Here is a 20,834-nt window from a genome sequence, read left to right as displayed (position 1 = left end):
AGTTATAGCAGTACGAGAGGACTAGGAGCCAATGTTGGAGAGGATAGATATCTTGCTCGTTATCTCCACAACCGCCTTCCTTGCACCCCCATGGCGGCAAGATAGGTCGTCTTTGAATCGCATGTCATCCTTTTCTGGATTGGTAGAGAGGCACATCTATATCTTCTATGATCTCTACACTCAGAAGACATTGTGACATAATAAAATTAAGGCTATAAAATATGGTACATGCCTTCATGTTTCCTAAGAACTAAAAAAAGGCTAACCTTATCCATACTAAAAGAAATCAAGTGTTTGACAGTTAGAAGAAAGTTGAAAAAGATTTGGTAAGTCTGCACAATAGGATAAGCCATTACATCCATCTCAGGGTAACTGTAGTTGAACAATGCTTCCAGGCACAAAGATTCCCCGTATCCCTCTCCATCCCAAAGTATCGTGCTTATCTCTAGTGTAATTCCACCTTTTGACCACTACACAACTTTCAAAAGGGGAACTCCTTTTAGTCGATCTCAAAGTGATGTCCATTTGTTCCCTAAGTATCACACAAATAAAGCTAAAAATTCTGAGAGAAAAATTGAGAGAACTGATACAATTTAATTACACCATATATGTATATAACATATGCATACACTTTATCTCTAGAAAAATGAATAAATTTTTTTGATTTACTCATAAAACTTCTATAAATATGTTATTAGCAGTTTAAAAGCAAATGTTTAAAAATAGACCACGATAAAAAAAACCAAAACTCAACTCTAAAATAACTTGTAAAATTTAAATTTGACTGTAAAAACCTCAAGCAGATAATGGGCAGGGATGAAAACAGTTTGGAATATTTCCAGATTCCGGACCATTTTTCGGAGCCATAAATTATCGGTCGGAATTTTTTTAGAATTTATCAAAAATGGAAAGGAATTCGAATTTTTTTTCTTGGAGATGGAAACGGATACGGTAAGGGTACTTTTCGTCGGAAATCAGAACCGGTCGGAAACTTTTCAGATTTTTTTCTTGGAATTTCTGCTGACCATATACCATAAATCCGGAATATCAACCCAAATAGCCCATCCCACTTCAATAAGTTAACCTTAAGTCCTTAATTAGTCAAACATATACACTAACACTTTATTTTATAATAACTTGTATGATATGCACTTTACTCTATAATATAATATATAAACTTTGTAATAATCTGTGCAATGTATACTTTAATTTATAATAATTTATAAACTATATCCTTTATTTGATATTGAGACAATAATTAACAAAGTGATGTATGAATTCGATTGTAAATGGTATGATTAGTTGCTAATGTTATAATTTTTGATCTAGTACTTTAGAAAAAAAATATGAAAGCTCGGTTTTAGAGTTTTTATAGGGATAAATTTCCGTTACCGTATTCGCTCCGATTCATATTTGTCCCATTTTTGTATTCGACAATATTTGATTCCGTCTTTGTATCCGAGGGTTTTGATTCCGATTCTGAAAAAGATATGAAAACGGTAAATATGGTTTTTGTCCGTTTCCGAGCCATTTTCATCACTAATAATGAGAGCCACACACGAATTAGGGGAATAATAAAAAGAAACAAATGCAACTGCAAGCTAATTTAGCATACCACTATACTCTACTTTATCAAACATGTTCAAAAGTTCACACAAGTATTTACATCGATTCATTGATAAGTAAAAGCATATAGGAGGATGAAATCCCCTGGCAGGATAAGAACCCCTTTTGCAGTCAAAAGCGCTGGTATCCACAGTCGACCACCCCCTCCCTCTCGCGGTCTCACTTTTTCTCCGCCTCACCGCACGCGCGCGCCATGCAAATGCATGCATCCATCCATCCATCCAATCCATCTTCCATCCCATCCACCGCTGGTTAACCGTGTGCATGAACATGGCCGGCGGGGGGGGGGGGGGGGGGGGGGTGGTGCGACTCGACTCCTTTTGTTTGTCCCTTTCCGCCCCCTCGCCTATTTAAGCCGCCTTCCTCTTCCTCGCCTGAAGTTTCGTTCTCTTCCTCCGAGCTCGTCGTCTCCACGATCGATCGATCCAAGCTAGCTAGCTACCTACCATGCTAGAGAACCAGAGGCAAGCGGAGGTAGGCTAGCTAGGGGCTGGTTGGATATAGCTTTGAGGTTAGTGTGAGATTTGATGGCGCTGTGGTGGCTAATTAACTCTTCGTGTTTGGCGTCGTAGGTTCTTTGGCCGAGGCTAGTGGCCAACAAGCTCTTCAGGAAGCCGTCGGGCAGCCATGCCTTCGTCGCCGACTTCCCGATGGCCGTGGATGGCTACGACGGCGAGGCGCCGCCGGTGGAGTTGTTTGATATTGATGGTTGCAGCCCCGACGCCGACGCCTGCCGCCGGGTGAAGCGGCCGCGGCCGCAGCAGCGAGCGAGCAAGACGCTCAAGTACAGGTATGGCGCACGGGTGATCACCACCACCGTCGAAGGTCAACTTTCGTACGATGTAGCAGCGCGGCGGCCGGACGGCCGGTCACCACTAGCTGGCTGTGCTACTGCTGGCATCTCGTTGTCGTTGATCTCACTTGCGATGACGCGCGCCGTCGTCGATGGCTTGCATGTAGGCTGTTCGCGAGCACGTGGAACGTCGGCGGCGTGGCGCCACCGGAGGACCTCGACCTGTCGGACTGGCTCGACACGAGGAACCCCGCCTACGACGTCTATGTCCTCGGGTAAGCGACCACATGTGCAGTAGTGGAGAGCTCGGCCATGCCGGCGGCCGCACCACGAACAGCAGATTAGCAAGCTGATGGTTGCATGCAAATGGCGCAGCTTCCAGGAGGTGGTGCCGTTGAGCGCGCGGAACGTGCTGGGCGCGGACAAGAAACGCGTCGGCATGCGCTGGAACGAGCTCGTGCGGGCGGCGCTGAACCGGTCGGCGGCGGCGCCGACGAGCTCCCATGACCAAGGAGAGGCCAAGGGCGGCAGCGGCGGCGGCGGCGCAAGCGGAGGGGAGATCAAGCAGGCGCCGCAGAAGGTTCACCCGGTGCGTGACGGCGGCGGCGGCGGCAGCGAGCTGGCCAGGGACTACCGGTGCGTGGTGAGCAAGCAGATGGTCGGCATCCTCCTCACCGTCTGGGTCCGCGGCGACCTCGCCCGCTTCGTCCGCCGCGCCAGCGTCTCCTGCGTCGGCTGCGGCGTCATGGGCTGCCTCGGCAACAAGGTAACCAAACCAAGCATTCCTCACGCACTTGCTTCGATTCAGAATTGAACCCAGCCACTCTCGCCGCGCGCGCGGATTGTCCAACGCGCACGGCATCGATCGATCGATCGGTCGGTCGCCACCATGCATGGTTGCCTGACTTGCTGTGCCTGGACGAGCAGGGCGCCGTGTCCGTCAGGTTCTGGCTCCACGACACCAGCTTCTGCGTGGTGTGCTGCCACCTCGCGTCCGGCGGCCGCGACGGCGACGAGGCGCACCGCAACGCTGACGCCACGGAGATCCTCGCCCGGACGACCTTCCCCCGGGGGCACTCGCTCAACCTGCCCCAGAAGATTCTAGACCACGAGTAAGCACACTGCAGACACCTCCCACTTGATCATCGACCTCGTCAAAATCCTATTTTTATTTTTTCCCCAGAGGAAAAAAACATTTTTTTTCTTATTAGCATGCAAAAAAAAAACATTTTTCGTGCTCGCTGAAAATCGATGCACTAGAACATCACTATCGCTGGCTGACTAATTAAAGGGCTGGAAATTAGAAGCATTGAGCTGACACGCCCAAGAACGTACGTACATATCCATCAGCTCAATTACCATACAGCGACCGTTGTTACGGCCTGTTACACGATGGCAAACACACTAATTTAATCCGGTGGTTGAACCGTCCACGGCAATGGTAAATCGAGAGTAGGTAGGTATTGCCGTATCTGGGATTTGCGTAGCATATATAAGATAGTCATCAGCAGTAAACGTGTACGTGGGATATGCATACGTGGCATACAGTAGACAACTAGACACGGTTAATTAACTTGGTCCAAATCACTACAAAATATCTGCTCGGCAGTCTCTGTTTTATATACCGACACCGGTGATAGATCTGCAGCACGTATAAAATTTGCATCAGCTTAAGACTGTAGTAATTAACTAATTGACATGCTTTTTGAAAATTTTGGTCGTTCGTTTCACCGGCCATCCTCACGATCGACGAAGACAGCCCAGATCAAAGCAATCATGAGGCCGGGTTTTGACTAATCTGATGGTTGATTTACTGATCGATTCTTCGTTTACTCTTGTGGATGGATGCATGCAGCCGGGTGATCCTGCTCGGGGACCTCAACTACAGGATCTCGTTGCCGGAGGCGAAGACGAGGCTGCTGGTGGAGAGGCAGGACTGGAAGACGCTGCTCGAGAATGACCAGGCATGCACGCATGAATCCAAACGATCTCCAAACTGATTAGAGTCATGCTAATTGTGTTTCATGCTGAACGTGTTGTCGCGCGCGGATGATTCTCTGCAGTTGCGAAGTGAGGTGGTGTCGGAAGGAGGAGCGTTCCATGGCTGGAACGAGGGGGCCATCTCGTTCTCGCCGACGTACAAGTACTACCCCAACTCCGACACCTACTACGGCTGCGCGTCGCTGGGCAAGAAAGGCGAGAAGCGTCGGGCTCCGGCATGGTAAGTACGGCTACGGAGGATTGATTGGCCGGTCACTTGCTTGCACCCGCCTCCGCGAAATCTGCGGCTGACCGCCGGCGGCGCCGCCGTTCTTTGTTCTTTTTCAGGTGCGATCGGATACTGTGGCGCGGGGCAGGGCTGAAGCAGAAGCGGTACGACCGGTGCGAGTCGCGGCTGTCGGACCACCGGCCGGTGCGCGCGCTCTTCGCGGCGGAGGTGGAGGCGCCGAGGAACCTCAACTCGCTGCGGAGCTTCTTCCTGTCGGAGAGGTTCGACGGCGGGAGGAGGAGCTCCGCCGCCGACCTGCTCCGGGAGGACGACACCACCAGCAGCGCAAGATTCGGCGACACCATTTGAGACAGACCGGATAAACACAGAGAGAGAAGGAAGAAGATGATGAAATGCTCTTTGGTTTGATCCAAGGGTACAGAGAGGAAGAGAGATTAGAGAGATAATCAGAGAAATGTATATGATTATTCTGTCTTGAGTAATGTTCGTATATATCGTATATAATCTGCAGTATAGCTAGGATACAGATGTTTTCCCCCCTTGTTCCTGACTTTCTGTAACCACATTTGTACTCTCCATGATCAGAAATTCACAATACCAGATCAAAATTTCTCTAAGAATTTGTAGTTTTTTTTTTTGCATGGACAGCTAAAACAACTTGTCACTGTAAAACCTTAGCTAGGGTCGATCGGACTTGCATATGTGGCCACAAATCAACGTTAAGTTTTATTGTGCATTGCTTTTGGCTGCTTCAAGCTGGTAGCTTAACAAATGAATGGAGTTAAACACACACACACACACACACACAATGCAAGTGGCGAGTATCTAAAGCAAGTGTCATTAAAATGGCGAAGCAAGTGGATGTTATTTCTGAAATGAGAAACATTCAGCGACACAATCCCGTCAGATCTTGGGTGTTCTGAACCTCTAATATTATTCCTCTTCTATCCGGCATTGGATTTACTTGTACATGTTTACACAGTAATGCCTTGCAAAAAGAGCTACTGTGGCATTGCCATGGCCTCAAGGGCCACCCCCAAATTGCTCACTACTACACACTACTAGTGGTAGTGGTTTCTGGTCTCAATCCACGCCCAAATTCAAGGGCTCCGCTAAGACTGTCCCCTCTTCTTGTTCCCTGTTGCTTGTTCCTTCTGTTTGTCAGTATTATGCAAGAACAAATGAAAAAAATGCTCCAAGACCAAGACAAGGGGTGCTGACTACAGGTTTGCTGTCTTGATTCTTGAAGAGTGCGAGATAACCGTGATCTTGTCTGTATCAGGCATCGATGTGAGGCCATATGTAATATGCTTTTTCTGCCTCCTGTGATTAACGTATTTGTAGTTGTATTAGCACGTTAATTAAAAGGTTAGATTACTCGAACGAGATTGTACCTCCACGTATGAATGTCCTTAATGTTTTCTTCAGAAATAAGGTAATATATGCAAAACATAGTTCTAAAAATATATGAACAACGGCTATAACTATAACGAATATAAATTCAATGATAAATTTTATGGTTCTTGAGAATTATATCTAGAGGCACTAATTTTTAGTGTAAAATTTTAGCATCTCTAGCTATCCATTATATATCTACTACATGAATACACTGAATTTTTACACTAAAAAGGATAAATTTATAATCATTAAAAAGTAGTACGTTTTGTTAATTCCTCAAGAATGGTAAAAAAATAAAATGCAAATCCAAAAGCAAACAATGTGTGTACAACTGATCAGCATTTTGCTTTCTTCGTAATTCTTCAGTTTGATTGATGCATAATTGATATTTGGTCCTAAACAAGGTGCATCCTGAAATTCTTCCCAGAACACAAAGTAATTAAATCGAGGCATGTCTTAAAAAAACATCTTAAAATACAGTAGTATTGGGCCACTGACCATGCTCCTGCTTGATAACCACATGAAGCTCTTATCGTTTGTGATAAAAGAAATTAGCAATCATCTTACATCATCACCTAACACCTGCTAAACCATAAGGGTCCAATTTTATTCGAGGGAAATGGAGAAATCATTAGACCCATGAGAGCAGAGCGCCGTTGATGGACATACCAATAAGTAACTAGATAATGTTTCTATATTCTGTTAATCATTCAAACATAGAAGTTCAATCAGCACAAAAGAAACTTTCTTGTTAGTGAATATTGCACTCCTAATCCCTCAACAATCACATCAGCATATCAGCTCCTGGACAAGTTGCATTCTTTTATATGGTTCCCTATGAGAGCCTGAGCTGAATTTCACTATGTACTAACTCTATGTTTCAACCGTATTGCATGGAATAGCTGTAGATGACAAATACCATCTTTCATCCATGACATCAGGCAAAAGATTGCGAGCATATTTTTTACAGGAGACAAGACTGCTATCAGATTGAGCAAGTGGCTTGGTCTGAAGAATGGCAAGTTGGTAGGCCCTGCCTGATCTTCAGGCTGGGCTTCTCTTAGGTCAACTCCCTCGCAACCACTGTACTGCAACTGGCAAGAGGAAAGAGGCGGTCTAGAGAAGTCTGAATTCTTCTTTGCTTTCCCTGCAAAATATCCTGCTACAGCCATACACGTAGTCCAATGTCGCATGATGTCTCGCTCTGTGCCAACCAGATGATACAAAAAGCACTCGAAGCTGAGCGTGCAAGCTTTTCTGAATTTGAGTTCAGAGCATGGACAGGTTCGATCTCAAAGAGTCTGGCAGGGCTAAGTAGCAAACATTATGAATCTGTATGATTGAAAGATATGAATTTGGATAGCAGAAGGTATGTAGAATTGTACATAAGTGGCAGCCGTAGGTTATTTCGTCATTCCCAATCAACATGGCCCAGCGCCATCAATAATTCAGTGTGTATGTTACATTGCCCTGAAAAACCCTTACAAAGCTTCTGGATGCTTTCATGTCAGGGCAAGTGCATGTTCTGGTGGTGGTATAGACTGGAGAGTAAAGTAGAAGGATAAGGTAGGGTGACAGGCAGACAGGGGTTCCAGCATGCTGAAATGCGGAATAATTATTTTTTTGTTATTTTTAGAAATAACACTAACATATTTGTCACTGGGCCCACATGTTATAGACACATAAGGCCCCACGTGTCATAGATAGCGGGTGGCAAATATGTTAGGTGCCATTTTTAAAAATAGGCAAAAAGTTAAATGTCCCGCCGAAATACAGTCCATTGGACGATTGCATGAAGTACTTGGTTCTAAAAAAGGAGTATAAATACTTTTGATGTGTTTAGGATAGACTAAGAAAATATTGAAAGTTTTTTTAGTTGGTTAATTTTTAAATTTTAAATTGATTATATTCCTCTTTTAAGCATATGATTGCTTTGAAATCATCGTAATTATTGAAAACATGAGAATCAATATAGAAATGTTTATAATGTGGTACAAAACTTGAATTATGGTATACTATATGCATGCATATGACCATCCCAAAAGCCAAAAAAAAAAAAGTGATGAATGAATTCCAGAATGTGCTGCTAGGGCACTTGGAAGTTGGAAGGTCTGGGACAGCGTCATCATGCGGTGACTGCTTTTTCAATCCATGAAATTTCTTATCTTCCCTGCGATCAATGACCAACTCAGGCCAAAATCGAGAGCTAGACTTTAGAGTTAGGTCGAGTATTATCTAACCAGCTCGGGACGTGTACAAGTACAACGTCAACCATGACAAAGAACTACTAGGGGTTATCGATCGGGTGATAGAATAAAAAAAAACCAAACAATATATCTAAAATTGAAAATTAATTTACAAATAAAATTTTTATATACGTGTTTTTGAACTACTAGGGGTTATCGATCGGGTGATAGAATAAAAAAAAGCCAAACAATATATCTAAAATTGAAAATTAATTTACAAATAAAATTTTTATATACGTGTTTTTGGCAATCTAAAAACCAACGCTAAAAAGTAAACTATGATAAAAAAACATCAAAATCAGCTCCAAATTTAATGTTAAACAATCAAATTTAAGTTTATAAGTATAAGTAAAAACGAAAAGATTAAGCCGTAAACCTGAGAGAGAGAAAAATAGATTTGATGATTTAGTATTGTCTTTATTGTCAACTCATTTATTTATATTGATATTCATTAGTGTGTATGATATCGTCTAAATCAATGACAATAGGTTAGAATAACAAATATAATTGAAATCGAATTTACAATATAAAAAAACAAATCTCTCCAAAAAGGGGGCAGTTTTGTGTATCTGAGTATCTGACTACCTGCTCGTCACGCAGCCATCGCGCAGTCCGCCGCAGCAGGTCGGAGGCCGCCGTCGCTGTCGTCCAGGCACTGCTAGTCTGCTACCAGGGGGGAAGCATCGGCGGCAAGACGGCGACCACCTCGTCGCGCTCGCGCAGTTGCACGGCGATGGATCCGGCACGAATCACCGATCCCGATCTGCTCGCGTGGCCCACAATACGTCGCCCACTCGGCCTGTAAAAGTTAGGGCCATATAGTCTCGAGGCCCAATGATCATAGTGCTGGACCGGGCCGGCGCGCGCGTTCCACCCGATGAGTTTGTCTTGTCCCGGCGCGCGCGCGTCACGAGCACGCTAGTACGCTGCACAAGAAGCTAGCTTTCCCGCCTACCTCGATCTCCTCCACGTCAACGCAGCACGTACTCAACTCCCTGGAGGCGTGGACACGCCACCGGCAGCGAGGATGCCAGATCTGAGCGGCCGGCCGGCAGGTCACCACCGGCGGTCCGATGCTCCCATGCAGGAGCCCGTCTCGACGAGTTTGACGGCGAGGAGGAGGAAGAAGAGGCATTTCTTGCGCGGGGAACGGCAGCTCCTCCATGCCGGGGTCACCGGCGCGTTCGCGGTGACGCTCCTCTTCCTCGCCCTCGTTCTCCTCTCCACCTCGCCCTCGTTGCCGCCGCCACCGTCGCGGGTCAGCCGCGGCGTCGCAACAAGACGAAGATCCTCGTCGTCCTCGCCTCCAATTGCCGGCTACTGCGGCGGCGCCACGGCGGCGACGGGCCTGGGGGAGTTCGGCGACATGATGGTGTCCATGCTCCCCAGGAGCCTCGCGTTCACCGTCTTCGTGCCCTCGCCGGAGTCGTTCCGCCGGGTCCTCGGGCTGCTCCCCAACGACAGCGTGGCCGAGGGGAAAGCCGACGCCACCTACGCCGTCGTCTCCCGCGTGCTCGGCTTCTCCGCCGTCCCTCGCCGCCTGCGCGCCGCGGACGTGGCGCCGCTGCGCCGGAGGAGGCAGCAGGTGGCGGTGGCGCCCGTCCTAGAGTCCGTGTCTGGGATGAGGATCTCCGCCTGGAGGAGGGACGACGACGGCGCTCTGGTCGTCAACGGCGTGCCGTCGGAGTGCGTGGATATCGTCAAGGACCAGGCGATCGTCCATGTCATGGCGGGCGTCCTCATGGACGCCGAGTTTGAGCGGTCTTTCTCCTCAGAATTTGATAATTGAACAGCCAAGCAAAAACTCCCATTCCAATAGTTGTTTCTGTCATGTTGGTTTATTTTGCAGATTAGCAAATAAATGTACAGGTACAGCGCATAATTCTAGTGCCTGTATGCGATAGAATTGTATATTTGAAATGCAAACTCATGGAAATGCAATTTTGAATTAAAGATGGGCGTTAAAAAATATGAAAAGAATCAAGATTTACATTACGAACATCCTAAATTCCTAATACAATGTCAATAGGAATTTAAATTCTAATATCCACGAATATTACATAAGATTGTGTTGTCAACAAAAGTTAAGGTCAATGATTTATCGCTCGTCTAAAGCATGTTAAGGATCATACTTGTGGATGTGTGAGTTCTGTGTATGTGAGTACGTGAGTGGTGGCGTGTGCGGTGTGCACGCGCGTCTCGTGTAATCCCAAAAAGATTAACACAATGTAAATGTATGCTTATTTTTCCTACCTAGACTAGACTAGACTAGGGATATCAATCGGACATGCCGGGTATAGGTATTGCCTACTTATACCTGTGCTGCTGAGAGAATTTTTGCTCGCGCGCATATTCGTTACTATATCATACACAAGAAACCTTACTCATGACCGTCACCCACGGATGTGTTCGTTTACCCACTAACAAAACAACCACCGTAGTACCACAATCAAACTTAAACTCAAATTGCAAAGTTTGATACAATCAAACAACATACTTCAAATCTTTCCATTGGTTCAATAGTGCCAATCAAGACAAGAAAAATAGATTGATGCCTAAAGAGACTATATCGGGAACATAATCAACCAAAATGGAGGAGAATGTAAAATAACTTACACTAGAGATACAGGAGGAGATTGGTGGTGACCAAAGGCAAGGGAGGAAGGAATGATGTGTGCAGGACGGAGATTCGGTAGAGGGATGGATAGATGCGGTGCTAGGGTTGTAGTTGGTGAAGGAGAGGATGGACATGAGCTAGGCATGACGCACGATGCTGGTGCCTTTCGGTCTCTAGCTCTTCACGCGCAGGAGATACTTGTGCTGGTCTGGAGAGTTAGTAAGTCGGCAGCATCCGATAGAGTGAAGTGGGATGGTGTCAGCGATAACTCTAGTGCCCTGGATTATTGGTGCCAGCAGCCTCAGACATGGTAGAGTGTGGGTGGCGGCGGCTAGAAATAAACCCTAGATAAATATTAAATGGAGAACATACTTAACCTTAATAGGTTTTTCCCAGGGATGATCGGAGCAACGGACGTGATTGCCATCCCTAGACTAGATTAGCAGTTTAGCACTGAAAGGATGATCACTGATCACAGAGTCCATCTTCAAAAGCCCAATAGGCCATGCTAGCAGAAATGGGCTGTCCTCTTCTACATGGGCCGTTAAACAAATCCGGGTGCCTGTTCCAGCCTGCAGCCGGAGTGCCTCCGGTGTCCGGTCGCCTCCGCTCTCTCTCGCCGCCGGCGCGGCGTCCCGACTGCTCGCTCCCGCGCGCCACCAACCATGGAAACCGAGGTTGAGGACCGCGCAGTGGATGTGGCGACGGCGGGAAGCACGTGGCCTGGCCCCTCCCGTCGCCGCCGGCTCCTCGAGTTCCTCCTCCACGCCTCCAAGGTACGCGTTTCCCTGCCCTCCTCCGCTTCCAGGCTCCAGCGTAAGCCTCACCTCACCTCACCCTGCGGCCTATTCTGCGGTTTCTCTCTAGCGGCTCGACCTCCGGCCCGTCGTCAAGTACACCGCGCTCTCCTTCTTCGCCGATCGCCTCCTCCCCTCCCTCCCGAGGTGACCGCCGCGGCCGGGTGCCCCCGGCGCAAGCTAAGGTCTCGGTTTGTGGGGGGTTAATTGGTTCCTTTTCATTGAACCGTTCGCTGCAGGAAGATGGGATTCTGTGGTGCACGGGGTGGGCGAGCTGTGAGCTCCTGGCTGCTCGAGCCTCTGAGGGACAGCAACCTGGAGCTCTTCGCCCTCGTCGCGGTGTGGATCGCCAGCAAGGTGATACTGTGAGCATGAGTTGAGCAAAACGCTATGTGTTTACTTGTCATGATAGGTGGAATTACAGTCTTTTTTTCGCCTCGTGGTTCTGTTAAGATTCACGAGCTGAAGCCGCTCTCGGTGAAGAGCCTCAAGGCGCTCGGTGATCGCATCATCGCAGACCAGCATTTCACTTGCCGCGATTTCGCCAATGCTGTGAGTTATCAATGCATTGCTTTCCTTGTTTGCAAATTTTCCTTGTGGTGACTAATGGTGTTTGCTGTAATGCCACAGGAACTGGTGTTCATGGAGGTACTGCTAAGTATATAACTACATGATCTGTTCTCCTATATTTTTATAAATTATAATCTTTCCCCCCTTGTCATTATCCTCTTTACTTCCATTGTCTAAAAAAAAATCTCCTTGTTGTGGGTTCTGTAGGTAGTGGAGTACAACATTGGGTCCTTGAACATTGCTTTTACATACCTAGAAGAGCTTCTCGTGCAGTTCAGGTTCTTTGAGTTGTTTAATATCTTTGATTGTTCGCAATTGACAGTTAACACACCACATCTTTAGGGCCTTAGGGCCAGGCGATGAAGCTTCAAACTGAACCTTTGGACCTAATATAAAGATTCGATTACTTGTGAGGTTCACAATCCACATCTATGTATTTGTGAATTATAGTATATGATATATCATGCAACAGACATGTGTACTGATTGGTCACTAGAATATGTTGCATTTAGTTTTTTTATAATCAGCGCATGTAGCAGCTTTTACTTTTTTACTGCCAATTTGTTGCACTCGAAATGCTTAAATGTGTCATATCAGTATAGATATCTCAGTCATGTTTAAAAATTGTTTCATGATTCACTCGTATTCTGAGGAAGCGAACAATAACATAAAAACAAGGTTACCCTAGAAAATCATGGAGTGTTTTATTTCTTCATTCACTCTTCCCGTATGGTCCTTTTCCCTTGAAAGACATTTCTGACAGGGTATCATTTGTTTTAAATATCCTACCGACCTGTATTAGTATTAGCAATTAGATATCAGTATTAAACTACCAGCATTTGCTTTTTCTTGACTTCCTGATCTATGAGAAACTTTTAACCGTATAATTTCTAATGATGGACTGCTTATTTTCTTGTTCATTGCCAGGGAAATATCAAAAGTAGGTGATCTTTTAAATATGGATGTTTGCATGGAAATTTTGGATGTTCTTTATGAGACTGAAGATAGTTCATGGCTTTTTAACTCTCCCTGTCAACTTGCTGCTTCAGCTCTTGTATGGTATTTAATATAGCATTCTGTTACAGAGATTGTGTGTAGACTCCCAAATTATGATTTACATGATTTGCCTCATTCCTTTTCAGGTTACTGCATATGTAATATCAGTTCCTAAGCAGAGATGGGAGTTTCCGATCCTTCCTTGGGGTAAGCCTTTGGCAGCACATTATGTATGGTCAAGAAGAACTGCATTGCTTAGTTCGGTGATTTCCTTCTATAGTGAAGCAAAGAGGATTTGTTCCTAATTTCTTCAATATCTGCACTTGGCAGTCACATTTACAACGTCATATGATGAAGAAGAAATCATGAAGGTTGCTCTGACTATTCTAATGCACGTGCTTAAGCCAGATGAAATGAAACAGAAGGGCAATAGAGGTTTCAATATCTGAGGCTTGTAGTGAATAGTTTATGCGTAGAGCATGAGTCCCAGTTTTGCTGTTGTAAGCAGTACTGTCATGTAACTGTAAGTATCGCTGTACATGTTTTTAGAAGGTCGCGTAGCCCGTCTGGATCTGCCATTGTTGAGACCAAAATGTTGAAAATGCAAGGGAATCGAAGCATATGACGGTTCAACTGATTTCGGTGATTGGGGACTGAGATCCCATGACTTAACTAGTTCACGTCAGAGGAGGCATTTCCCATGATTGGATATTACAATCAGCTAAGGGGGTCGTTTCACTAGAAGCCAAATAACATGTTTATAAACGATAAATAATATATAAGTAAAACTTTTATGTATGTGTTTTTACTAATCTAAAAGTAAAACTGAAAAATAAACTTTGATGAAAAAATCATAAAATCAACTCTAAATTTAAGGCTAAATTTTTTGAATTTTAGCTTATAAGCATAAGAAGAGAAAAGATAAGGGTGTAATATTCATGAGTGCCTCATTTTACCAAGCAATTCTGTAGATGCATTGCCATATGTTGAAGAACGATGCTCACTGATAATTCTGTAAACATGTCCAGAAGTATTGTTTCTCCTGATGTTTCTGTTTATGCGACTGATGCAGCTGTGCCAATGGTACGTCGATATTACGAATGGATGTTTCCTCATGTCCATTTGGGACTATCAATTTACTTTCACCTGTTGTTTGAGTTTTGGTTTCCAGTCTTGAACTGTGCAATACCGTGTCAAAATTATGAACCGTGTCAAGATTTTCTGGCCCTGTCTAGATTAATATGTGTGTTAATGAATCTAGATACATATATAAAACCTATACATTAATACATATATGAATTTAGACAAATTCAGAAAGTCTTATAATATGAAACAGAGAGAGTATAATATAAATATACAACAATAGTACATAGATGGATTTTGTTCAGCATATCAAGGAGAGATGACCCGTCAACTCTTCATGAGATCAGATATGATAATGAAATCAACGATTATTATCTTTTTTCTAATTCAAAAGAAAACCCGATGGATAATTTAAAAGGCTATTTAGTTGACGAATGAAAAGACAATAGAACTATACAGGGGGCCCCAGGAGTAGTTGATCAGTAAGGATCAGAGTATTGCTACATCCTACAGCAAGCCATTGGAATGGATACTGAACATTCTCTTGAGGAGAAAAGAAGCAAGCAAACGTGTTTTCGAGTTTATTGATCATCAAATCAGGCATCCAGCTACTGATAAACATTGAAAATTCTCAAGCAACTTCCAATCATTTTCTGCATCCGGGCACTGTACGGCCGAATGGAACAAACACGGCTGAAGGGATATCGTCGAACACATCTGTTGTGAAGTCAGTGTCCAAGCATGCAACTTGCTCTCTAATTACAATTGTTTAACTAACACTGTGTTTGGAGCTTGCTCCGTGTATCTAGAGACAATCAGAAACCAAGAAAAACTTTTCTGATAATAAGAATTATTTGAAATGTGATGAACAACGTTACTTCATGGGAAACTCTCCGGTGCATTTTACTGTAGTATTATACTATCGATAGAAAAAGAGTATTTTTATACTTTGTTAAATACTTAATTAGCAATATTTTATAATTTTTCTACAATAAAGATCCTAATAAAAAGGACGATATTACCCCTTCAAATTTCTACTATATCTAATATTAAGATTAAATTCTACTATCCTTCGTATCTCCGTGTCCCCTCTGAATCTAAAGTTTTTTTTTATTTGCGTTTACAACTATTACATCACAGCCGAATTGATATATGCTGCAACCGACTGAATCACATCTCGACGCCATTTTGCGTTGTCAAATCATTGCACGGGAGCTTCCGCGATGGCGTGCGCTTCAACATCCTTAAACCAGGATCACCAACCAGAGCACTTCGTCGGAAATCTCTCTCTCTCTCTCTCTCTCTCTCCCTCGCTGAACTAAAAAAAAGAGAAGGAAAAAGAGCTTGCAAAGAGACGATTCTTGTCGTCAGATTAAGATGTCCCACCTGAAAATTGCAGAAGGCCGGCAGCTCGGCAAGATGGGCCACGAGTGTATGCTTTTGCAGCTCCTGCGTCCCTCTCTACTTTGCTCTTACATCTATCTTATTAGTGCTATTTTCTTGAGCAGTTTCAGAGTTCAGACAGGGGATTTTGATGATAAATTTTATCTCACTTTTAGTCAACGAAATAAGCTATTTTTGTTTAATATCCGCCTGGTCCATTCTGTGGAGTTAAATTTCTATTCTCTAGCGGGCCCTTTTTGTTTACATGAAGAACAAGCCATCATGATTAACGACCTAGTGCGTAGGATTTGATATGTTTTATCGGCCTAATGATGGAGAAAAATCAGTTCATGTTAGCTTGGAAGGTATCAGTAAAGTAAAGTAAACCACCAAGATTATTTTGTCGCATCTGTAACATATTATTGCCTTGTTGCGTTGTTTAACCTTTGAGGCATTGACTAGTGTAAGTTTTAAACTAAGCAGAATGCTTAGTCCCATGATTTGTTTGTTTCTTTATAGAGCATTTTTCTTATCCTGAGAAGGTACTATGAGGTACCACTGTTTTCTATGTAAAATTTAATACATTTTTATCAAATTTTACATAGAAAACAATGGTATCTCATGGTATTTACCAAATTTTACATAGAAAACAATGATACCTCATGATACCTACTTAAGGATAGAAAAATGCTCTTCTTTATAACCTTCTATAATAGTATCACCTTATCCTGTCATGTATTATTTCCCTCCCCAATTTTGCTTTTTAATTATTATGAAGGCTAAGACATTTTTAAACTCACCAATTACACAAAGCCCAAGTTTTTCTTACACTAAAAAACATAAATATTATTTCACTGTCACCTCTTGAGTTCCAGTATTGGTGATGTATTATTATGCTAGTGTTTCAATATTCAGTTCTTTTCTGTAGAAGGTAGGGAAAATGTTGAGTTGCAGAAGACAATTTTAAAGGAAAGGAAACTTTAATTGTTTTAAGCAAAGTACTTGCAACCTAGAAGTTGCATGTATTTGGTTCTGGAGATAGGGTGTTGAGATGCTTCCTTGCTGCATGTATTGCAATACAAGAAACTTAGCCCACATATGTAGCCTGTAACTAACTACCCATTTCATGTTATTTGGGAAAAGAAATAGATATTTACTGATGAACCTGAACTGCTTCTGCATGTGTTAGATAGCTGCAGGTTCATAGTTTAACTGTTTAAAGACCTGGAATAAATAATCGATGACCATCTATATACATACCCACAGACAAATGATTGTCTAATGATTGACTATAGCAAACAAAAAAAAAAGAAGAATTGTAACTGCAATATCCAGCAAATTGATCTGAACTGTCCAAATTATGTACTAATCATTGTCAATGTGCAGATAGATACTTACATACGTATAGGCATTTGCATTTTTTTTCCGTATAGCTCCTTTTTAAAAGGTGTTTTTGTTCAGTGGTTTCTCATTGGCTTGATGATAATTCCATGAACTAACTACAGCTGGCGATGTGAAAGGTGTATATGAAGCAGGTAGGGGGTCACATTTCTTTCTTTTTCTCTCCTCATCTGTATTTCTCCGCAGTGTAAACTGCATGCATATACTAGTATTAGTGTATACCGATGTGTGGCATGCATGCATTGTTGAAAGTAGCAGACAGTGACACAAGGTCTACTCACTACTAAGAGTGTGACCTAAAAAAATGACATCTACAGCCTTAACATAATTGGCTTCAAAATTTGCAAGAAAAGCTAGCTATGCCATTGCCAGTTTGCCACAACTGAAGAAAAACTTTTGAGCTAATTAGGTTGGAATTATGGAAATGATAGGTCCCCCGGGAAGATAATGATATGATCATTTGTTAAGCAACCAAATCAAATGATTGGGGTGTTTGATTTACTTTAATTTGGATTGATTTACTTTAATTTGGATTGATTGGCCTGAGGGGTCCAGATTACACCAGTAATGATAGCCTTTTCTGGTCTCAAAATGGTTGGATTTGGGGACAATCCAAAGCGTTGTTTGTTACTCACAAATTTTTTGCCAACTTTCGAATGATGTGTAGGCTGGAGCTGAAGTTTGCCTTATCCCACACTTCATCCACACCGATACTTCACTGGAAAACCATACGAGTCATCTGTTCATTCTTTCTGTTGCACCACCTACCAATTGAGGCGATGGCAATTTTCTGCATCTCTTCTCAATGCACCAAATGAAGAGTGCATACGCATGTATTGATTTGTATCAGTGGTCACAAACATTTGCGCAGAAAAGTTTGATGCCTCGGTAATTTTCCAGATTGATCAACTGATCAGATGTAAACAAAATCACATTCTTCTCATACATGAAAAAGGTTCCTTCCGGCCCTGCTTTTTTTGAAGGAAGTGAATGATGGAGGGAAAACATAGGAAATATGTAGGATATTCTATTTAGTCCTTTGAAATAAAAGATTGGGATTCAAAGGACTCTACGAAATTACTATGAAATGGCTTAAGAGGGGAATATTTTGGAGGAAAATTAGCATGAAGTCAAATCTCTTGGACACTTTCATTTGAGTCGCTATCTCTTCTCTAATTCCTGTGTTTGTATGTGATCCATCAAATGTTCATTACTCTATTTTTCTTGCGTGTTTATAGTTTTTTATTTTACACTTGTATTCCTGTTACTATGTTTTACTATCTTGTATTTCAAAGGAGGAACAATGCAATTTTCCGTAAAAACTTTCTATATGAAATTCTAAAAAAACTATTTTAAATCCACTTTTCAATTTTATAATATTTAATTAATTTATTTGTATTCTCGAATAATTATCACATACCATTGAGCTACTTAGCACAAAATAACATAAAAGAAAAAATCTCTTAAGTTTATATATGCACATGAAGTTACTTCCTTCGTTCCAAAATAATTTCATATTTTCCTATCTCACACATACCAATAAAAAACGAAAATATTAGAATACCCTACACTTTATTAAATATCAACACAATTATTTCCTACTTCCAATAAATCTGTTCACTAATTCTATAAACCCCAGTGTACTGATTGCTGGATTAAAACTTACTCTCTCTATATATAAAATATATATGACACCGTTGACTTTTAGGATTACGTTTGACCATTTGTCTTATTTAAAATTTATATCCAAATATGCAAAATTATAATGCATACTTAAAGTTCCTATAATAATAAATCATATTATAACAAAATAATTAATAATTATATAATTTTTTTGAATAAGACGAATGGTCAAATGTGGACCTAAAATTCAACGGCGTCATATAAAAAAAATATGAAGGGAGTATTTTGAAGCAAACGAGATAAAACAAAAAATTGGGATGGAGGGATTATAGTGTAACCTGTTCTGCAGGCTGCCCACCAATGTACCGTTGGACAGGGACGTACACAAAGATTTTTTTTTTGAGATTACGTACACAAAGATTAACTCAAAAAAGTACAAAATGGCCGTGCATATTTGCCATGAATTAATAACTCTCCAGGTTCATAGGACTACAAGTTTGTCCTACGTGTGTTAATCTCTTTCTGAAAGTACTGTATTATTGCTAATTGCTCCCTCAACCAAAGGCGCAGGAGTGAGCATCAAGCATGGCAGATAATAATACATTTGTCCTCTCGTTCCTTGTCCATCTGTACAACTGAAAGATCACAACAAAAACAATCATGCATGGCTCAGTTTGCTTTCTCTTTCTCAGAGGTTGGAGATGTTGGCGTTCATGAATATTTGTAGTCAAACACACACTGCAATACAGACGAACACTAGCTCCAGAGAAACAACATTTTTTTTTAAAAAAAAGGGAAAACTTTGATGAAATAAGCATGTGTGAATTGTGACAAGATAGTACTATTAGTAATACTTGGATTGGATACTCCTGCATCAGTTCAAGCACTCTGAACTGGTTTGGTTTGTTTGACCAAACTAGCGGAGAGACGGCGATGGTGTACCATTGCAGAAATTAATATTGAAGCAATGTACCATGAGAAATGTCTGAATTTTTTCATGGCAGAGAGACTGCTCACCTCACTGCCGTAGACAACACATGGCGAATTGGCAATCCTTTCTTGTGAAGAATAAAGCATGGCCAAGGGAACGGAAAAAGAGACAAAAAATTGTAAGGAAAAAAAATCTAGAAATTGAAGTAGCATAGTACTGAGACCAGAGCTACCAGAGCAATCAATATGTGCGAAGTGCAGGATCTTCATATGAAAGCATTGCAGGTAACACTCAAATCTGGCAGTTTGCAAGGAGTCTTCAGTGAAATCATGGATTCAGCACTGGAAGGGCAGGTGAGCCTAGATCTAGTACATTGTTTAGATCACTCTACTTACTTCTAAACTCCATAGCTTTTGCTAATCTATTGAGGTTGACCTCAGCATCACATGGGGCATGTCTCGTCATACTGTACATGTGGATGATGTAGGCTCTGAACTTCAGATTCATTTCGTTCACAGGCAACTACAAGCATCCATATATTTCTAGTCAACTCTGTCTGTATATTGCCTAATGGTCGGCACAAACTGTCAATAGGGATGAACATTCTTGGCGGTTTGAACCAAAAAAAAAAACAGTCTAATGCTCTCACAGGAGCTGCGAAAATTCATGCATCAAAACAAATGCCTTAGATTTGTTGTCATTCGGTGTTCAGTGTAATTACTCCTAGCGACATTGCAGTAATGCACTGATGTAATTGTACGGTTTAGATCTTACAAATATTCGACACACATAATCTACACTATTGATTGGGTCCAGGAGTGACCTGTTGCAATCTATACATTACAACAAAGCCCAGCTAATTAAACTGGTGAAATTTAACTCTTTTAGGTGGTGTTTAGCCTAACCTCTAGTTGGTGAAGGGCTAACATCCGAGGTGCCAAAACTTCCTGTAGATGTGATTCATAGGGAAGACCAGCTTGTGATTCCTAGAGATATTTCTTTTTTCACTCTAAAGTAGAATCTCTTTGGCTCATCTGTTCTACTTGTGCAGTAAATGACATGTAAACCCTTATTAGCGATACCTAACTTTCCTACTTATGTGCACATTAATCATACATAATTCCAGGTAGTTCTTGCTCA

General features: G+C 42.4%; 3 protein-coding genes and 1 long non-coding RNA gene across 7 annotated transcripts; 3 read left to right on the top strand and 1 right to left on the bottom strand.

Moving 5' to 3' along the window:
* The first annotated feature begins 2,026 nt into the window (after positions 1-2,026).
* Positions 2,027-5,273, top strand: LOC102715837 (type IV inositol polyphosphate 5-phosphatase 9). Its single transcript, XM_040522095.1, has 8 exons — positions 2,027-2,100; positions 2,199-2,416; positions 2,587-2,694; positions 2,795-3,185; positions 3,347-3,531; positions 4,275-4,383; positions 4,483-4,640; positions 4,748-5,273. Exons 1-8 carry the CDS (start codon positions 2,074-2,076, stop codon positions 4,995-4,997), a joined length of 1,446 nt encoding a protein of 481 aa, XP_040378029.1. The 5' UTR covers positions 2,027-2,073; the 3' UTR covers positions 4,998-5,273.
* Positions 5,274-6,286: 1,013 nt separating this feature from the next.
* Positions 6,287-9,077, bottom strand: LOC107303873. Of its 2 annotated transcripts, none has more exons than XR_001549851.1 (3): positions 8,879-9,077; positions 6,546-6,632; positions 6,287-6,458 (listed from the first exon to the last, which is right to left on the bottom strand). It is a non-coding gene; the product is annotated as an uncharacterized LOC107303873 (long non-coding RNA). The 2 variants fall into 2 exon arrangements; XR_001549850.1 differs by having other exon boundaries at positions 6,546-6,629.
* A 297-nt stretch (positions 9,078-9,374) lies between these two features.
* LOC102715561 lies at positions 9,375-10,082 on the top strand. The gene has a single exon (XM_006651141.2). The coding sequence runs from the start codon at positions 9,375-9,377 to the stop codon at positions 10,080-10,082; it is 708 nt and encodes a 235-aa protein (XP_006651204.1).
* Positions 10,083-11,533: 1,451 nt separating this feature from the next.
* LOC102715285 (cyclin-J18-like) lies at positions 11,534-14,011 on the top strand. 3 transcript variants are annotated; one of them, XM_015835029.1, is made up of 9 exons: positions 11,534-11,686; positions 11,778-11,854; positions 11,947-12,064; positions 12,161-12,259; positions 12,338-12,355; positions 12,485-12,555; positions 13,205-13,336; positions 13,420-13,480; positions 13,604-13,695. In XM_015835029.1, exons 1-8 carry the CDS (start codon positions 11,576-11,578, stop codon positions 13,433-13,435), a joined length of 642 nt encoding a protein of 213 aa, XP_015690515.1. In that variant the 5' UTR covers positions 11,534-11,575; the 3' UTR covers positions 13,436-13,480; positions 13,604-13,695. The 3 variants fall into 3 exon arrangements, with proteins under 3 accessions (XP_015690515.1, XP_015690512.1, XP_015690514.1); XM_015835026.2 differs by having other exon boundaries at positions 11,540-11,686; positions 13,205-13,331; positions 13,604-14,011; XM_015835028.1 differs by lacking the exon at positions 11,778-11,854 and having other exon boundaries at positions 11,543-11,686; positions 13,205-13,331; positions 13,604-14,011.
* The last annotated feature ends 6,823 nt before the right edge of the window (positions 14,012-20,834 follow it).

Source organism: Oryza brachyantha, chromosome 3 (assembly GCF_000231095.2).
Source record: "Oryza brachyantha chromosome 3, ObraRS2, whole genome shotgun sequence".
In the NCBI taxonomy this organism is placed as follows: domain Eukaryota; kingdom Viridiplantae; phylum Streptophyta; class Magnoliopsida; order Poales; family Poaceae; genus Oryza; species Oryza brachyantha.
Note: the sequence above shows the minus strand (reverse complement) of the source record. Positions and strands in the feature narration are given on the sequence as shown.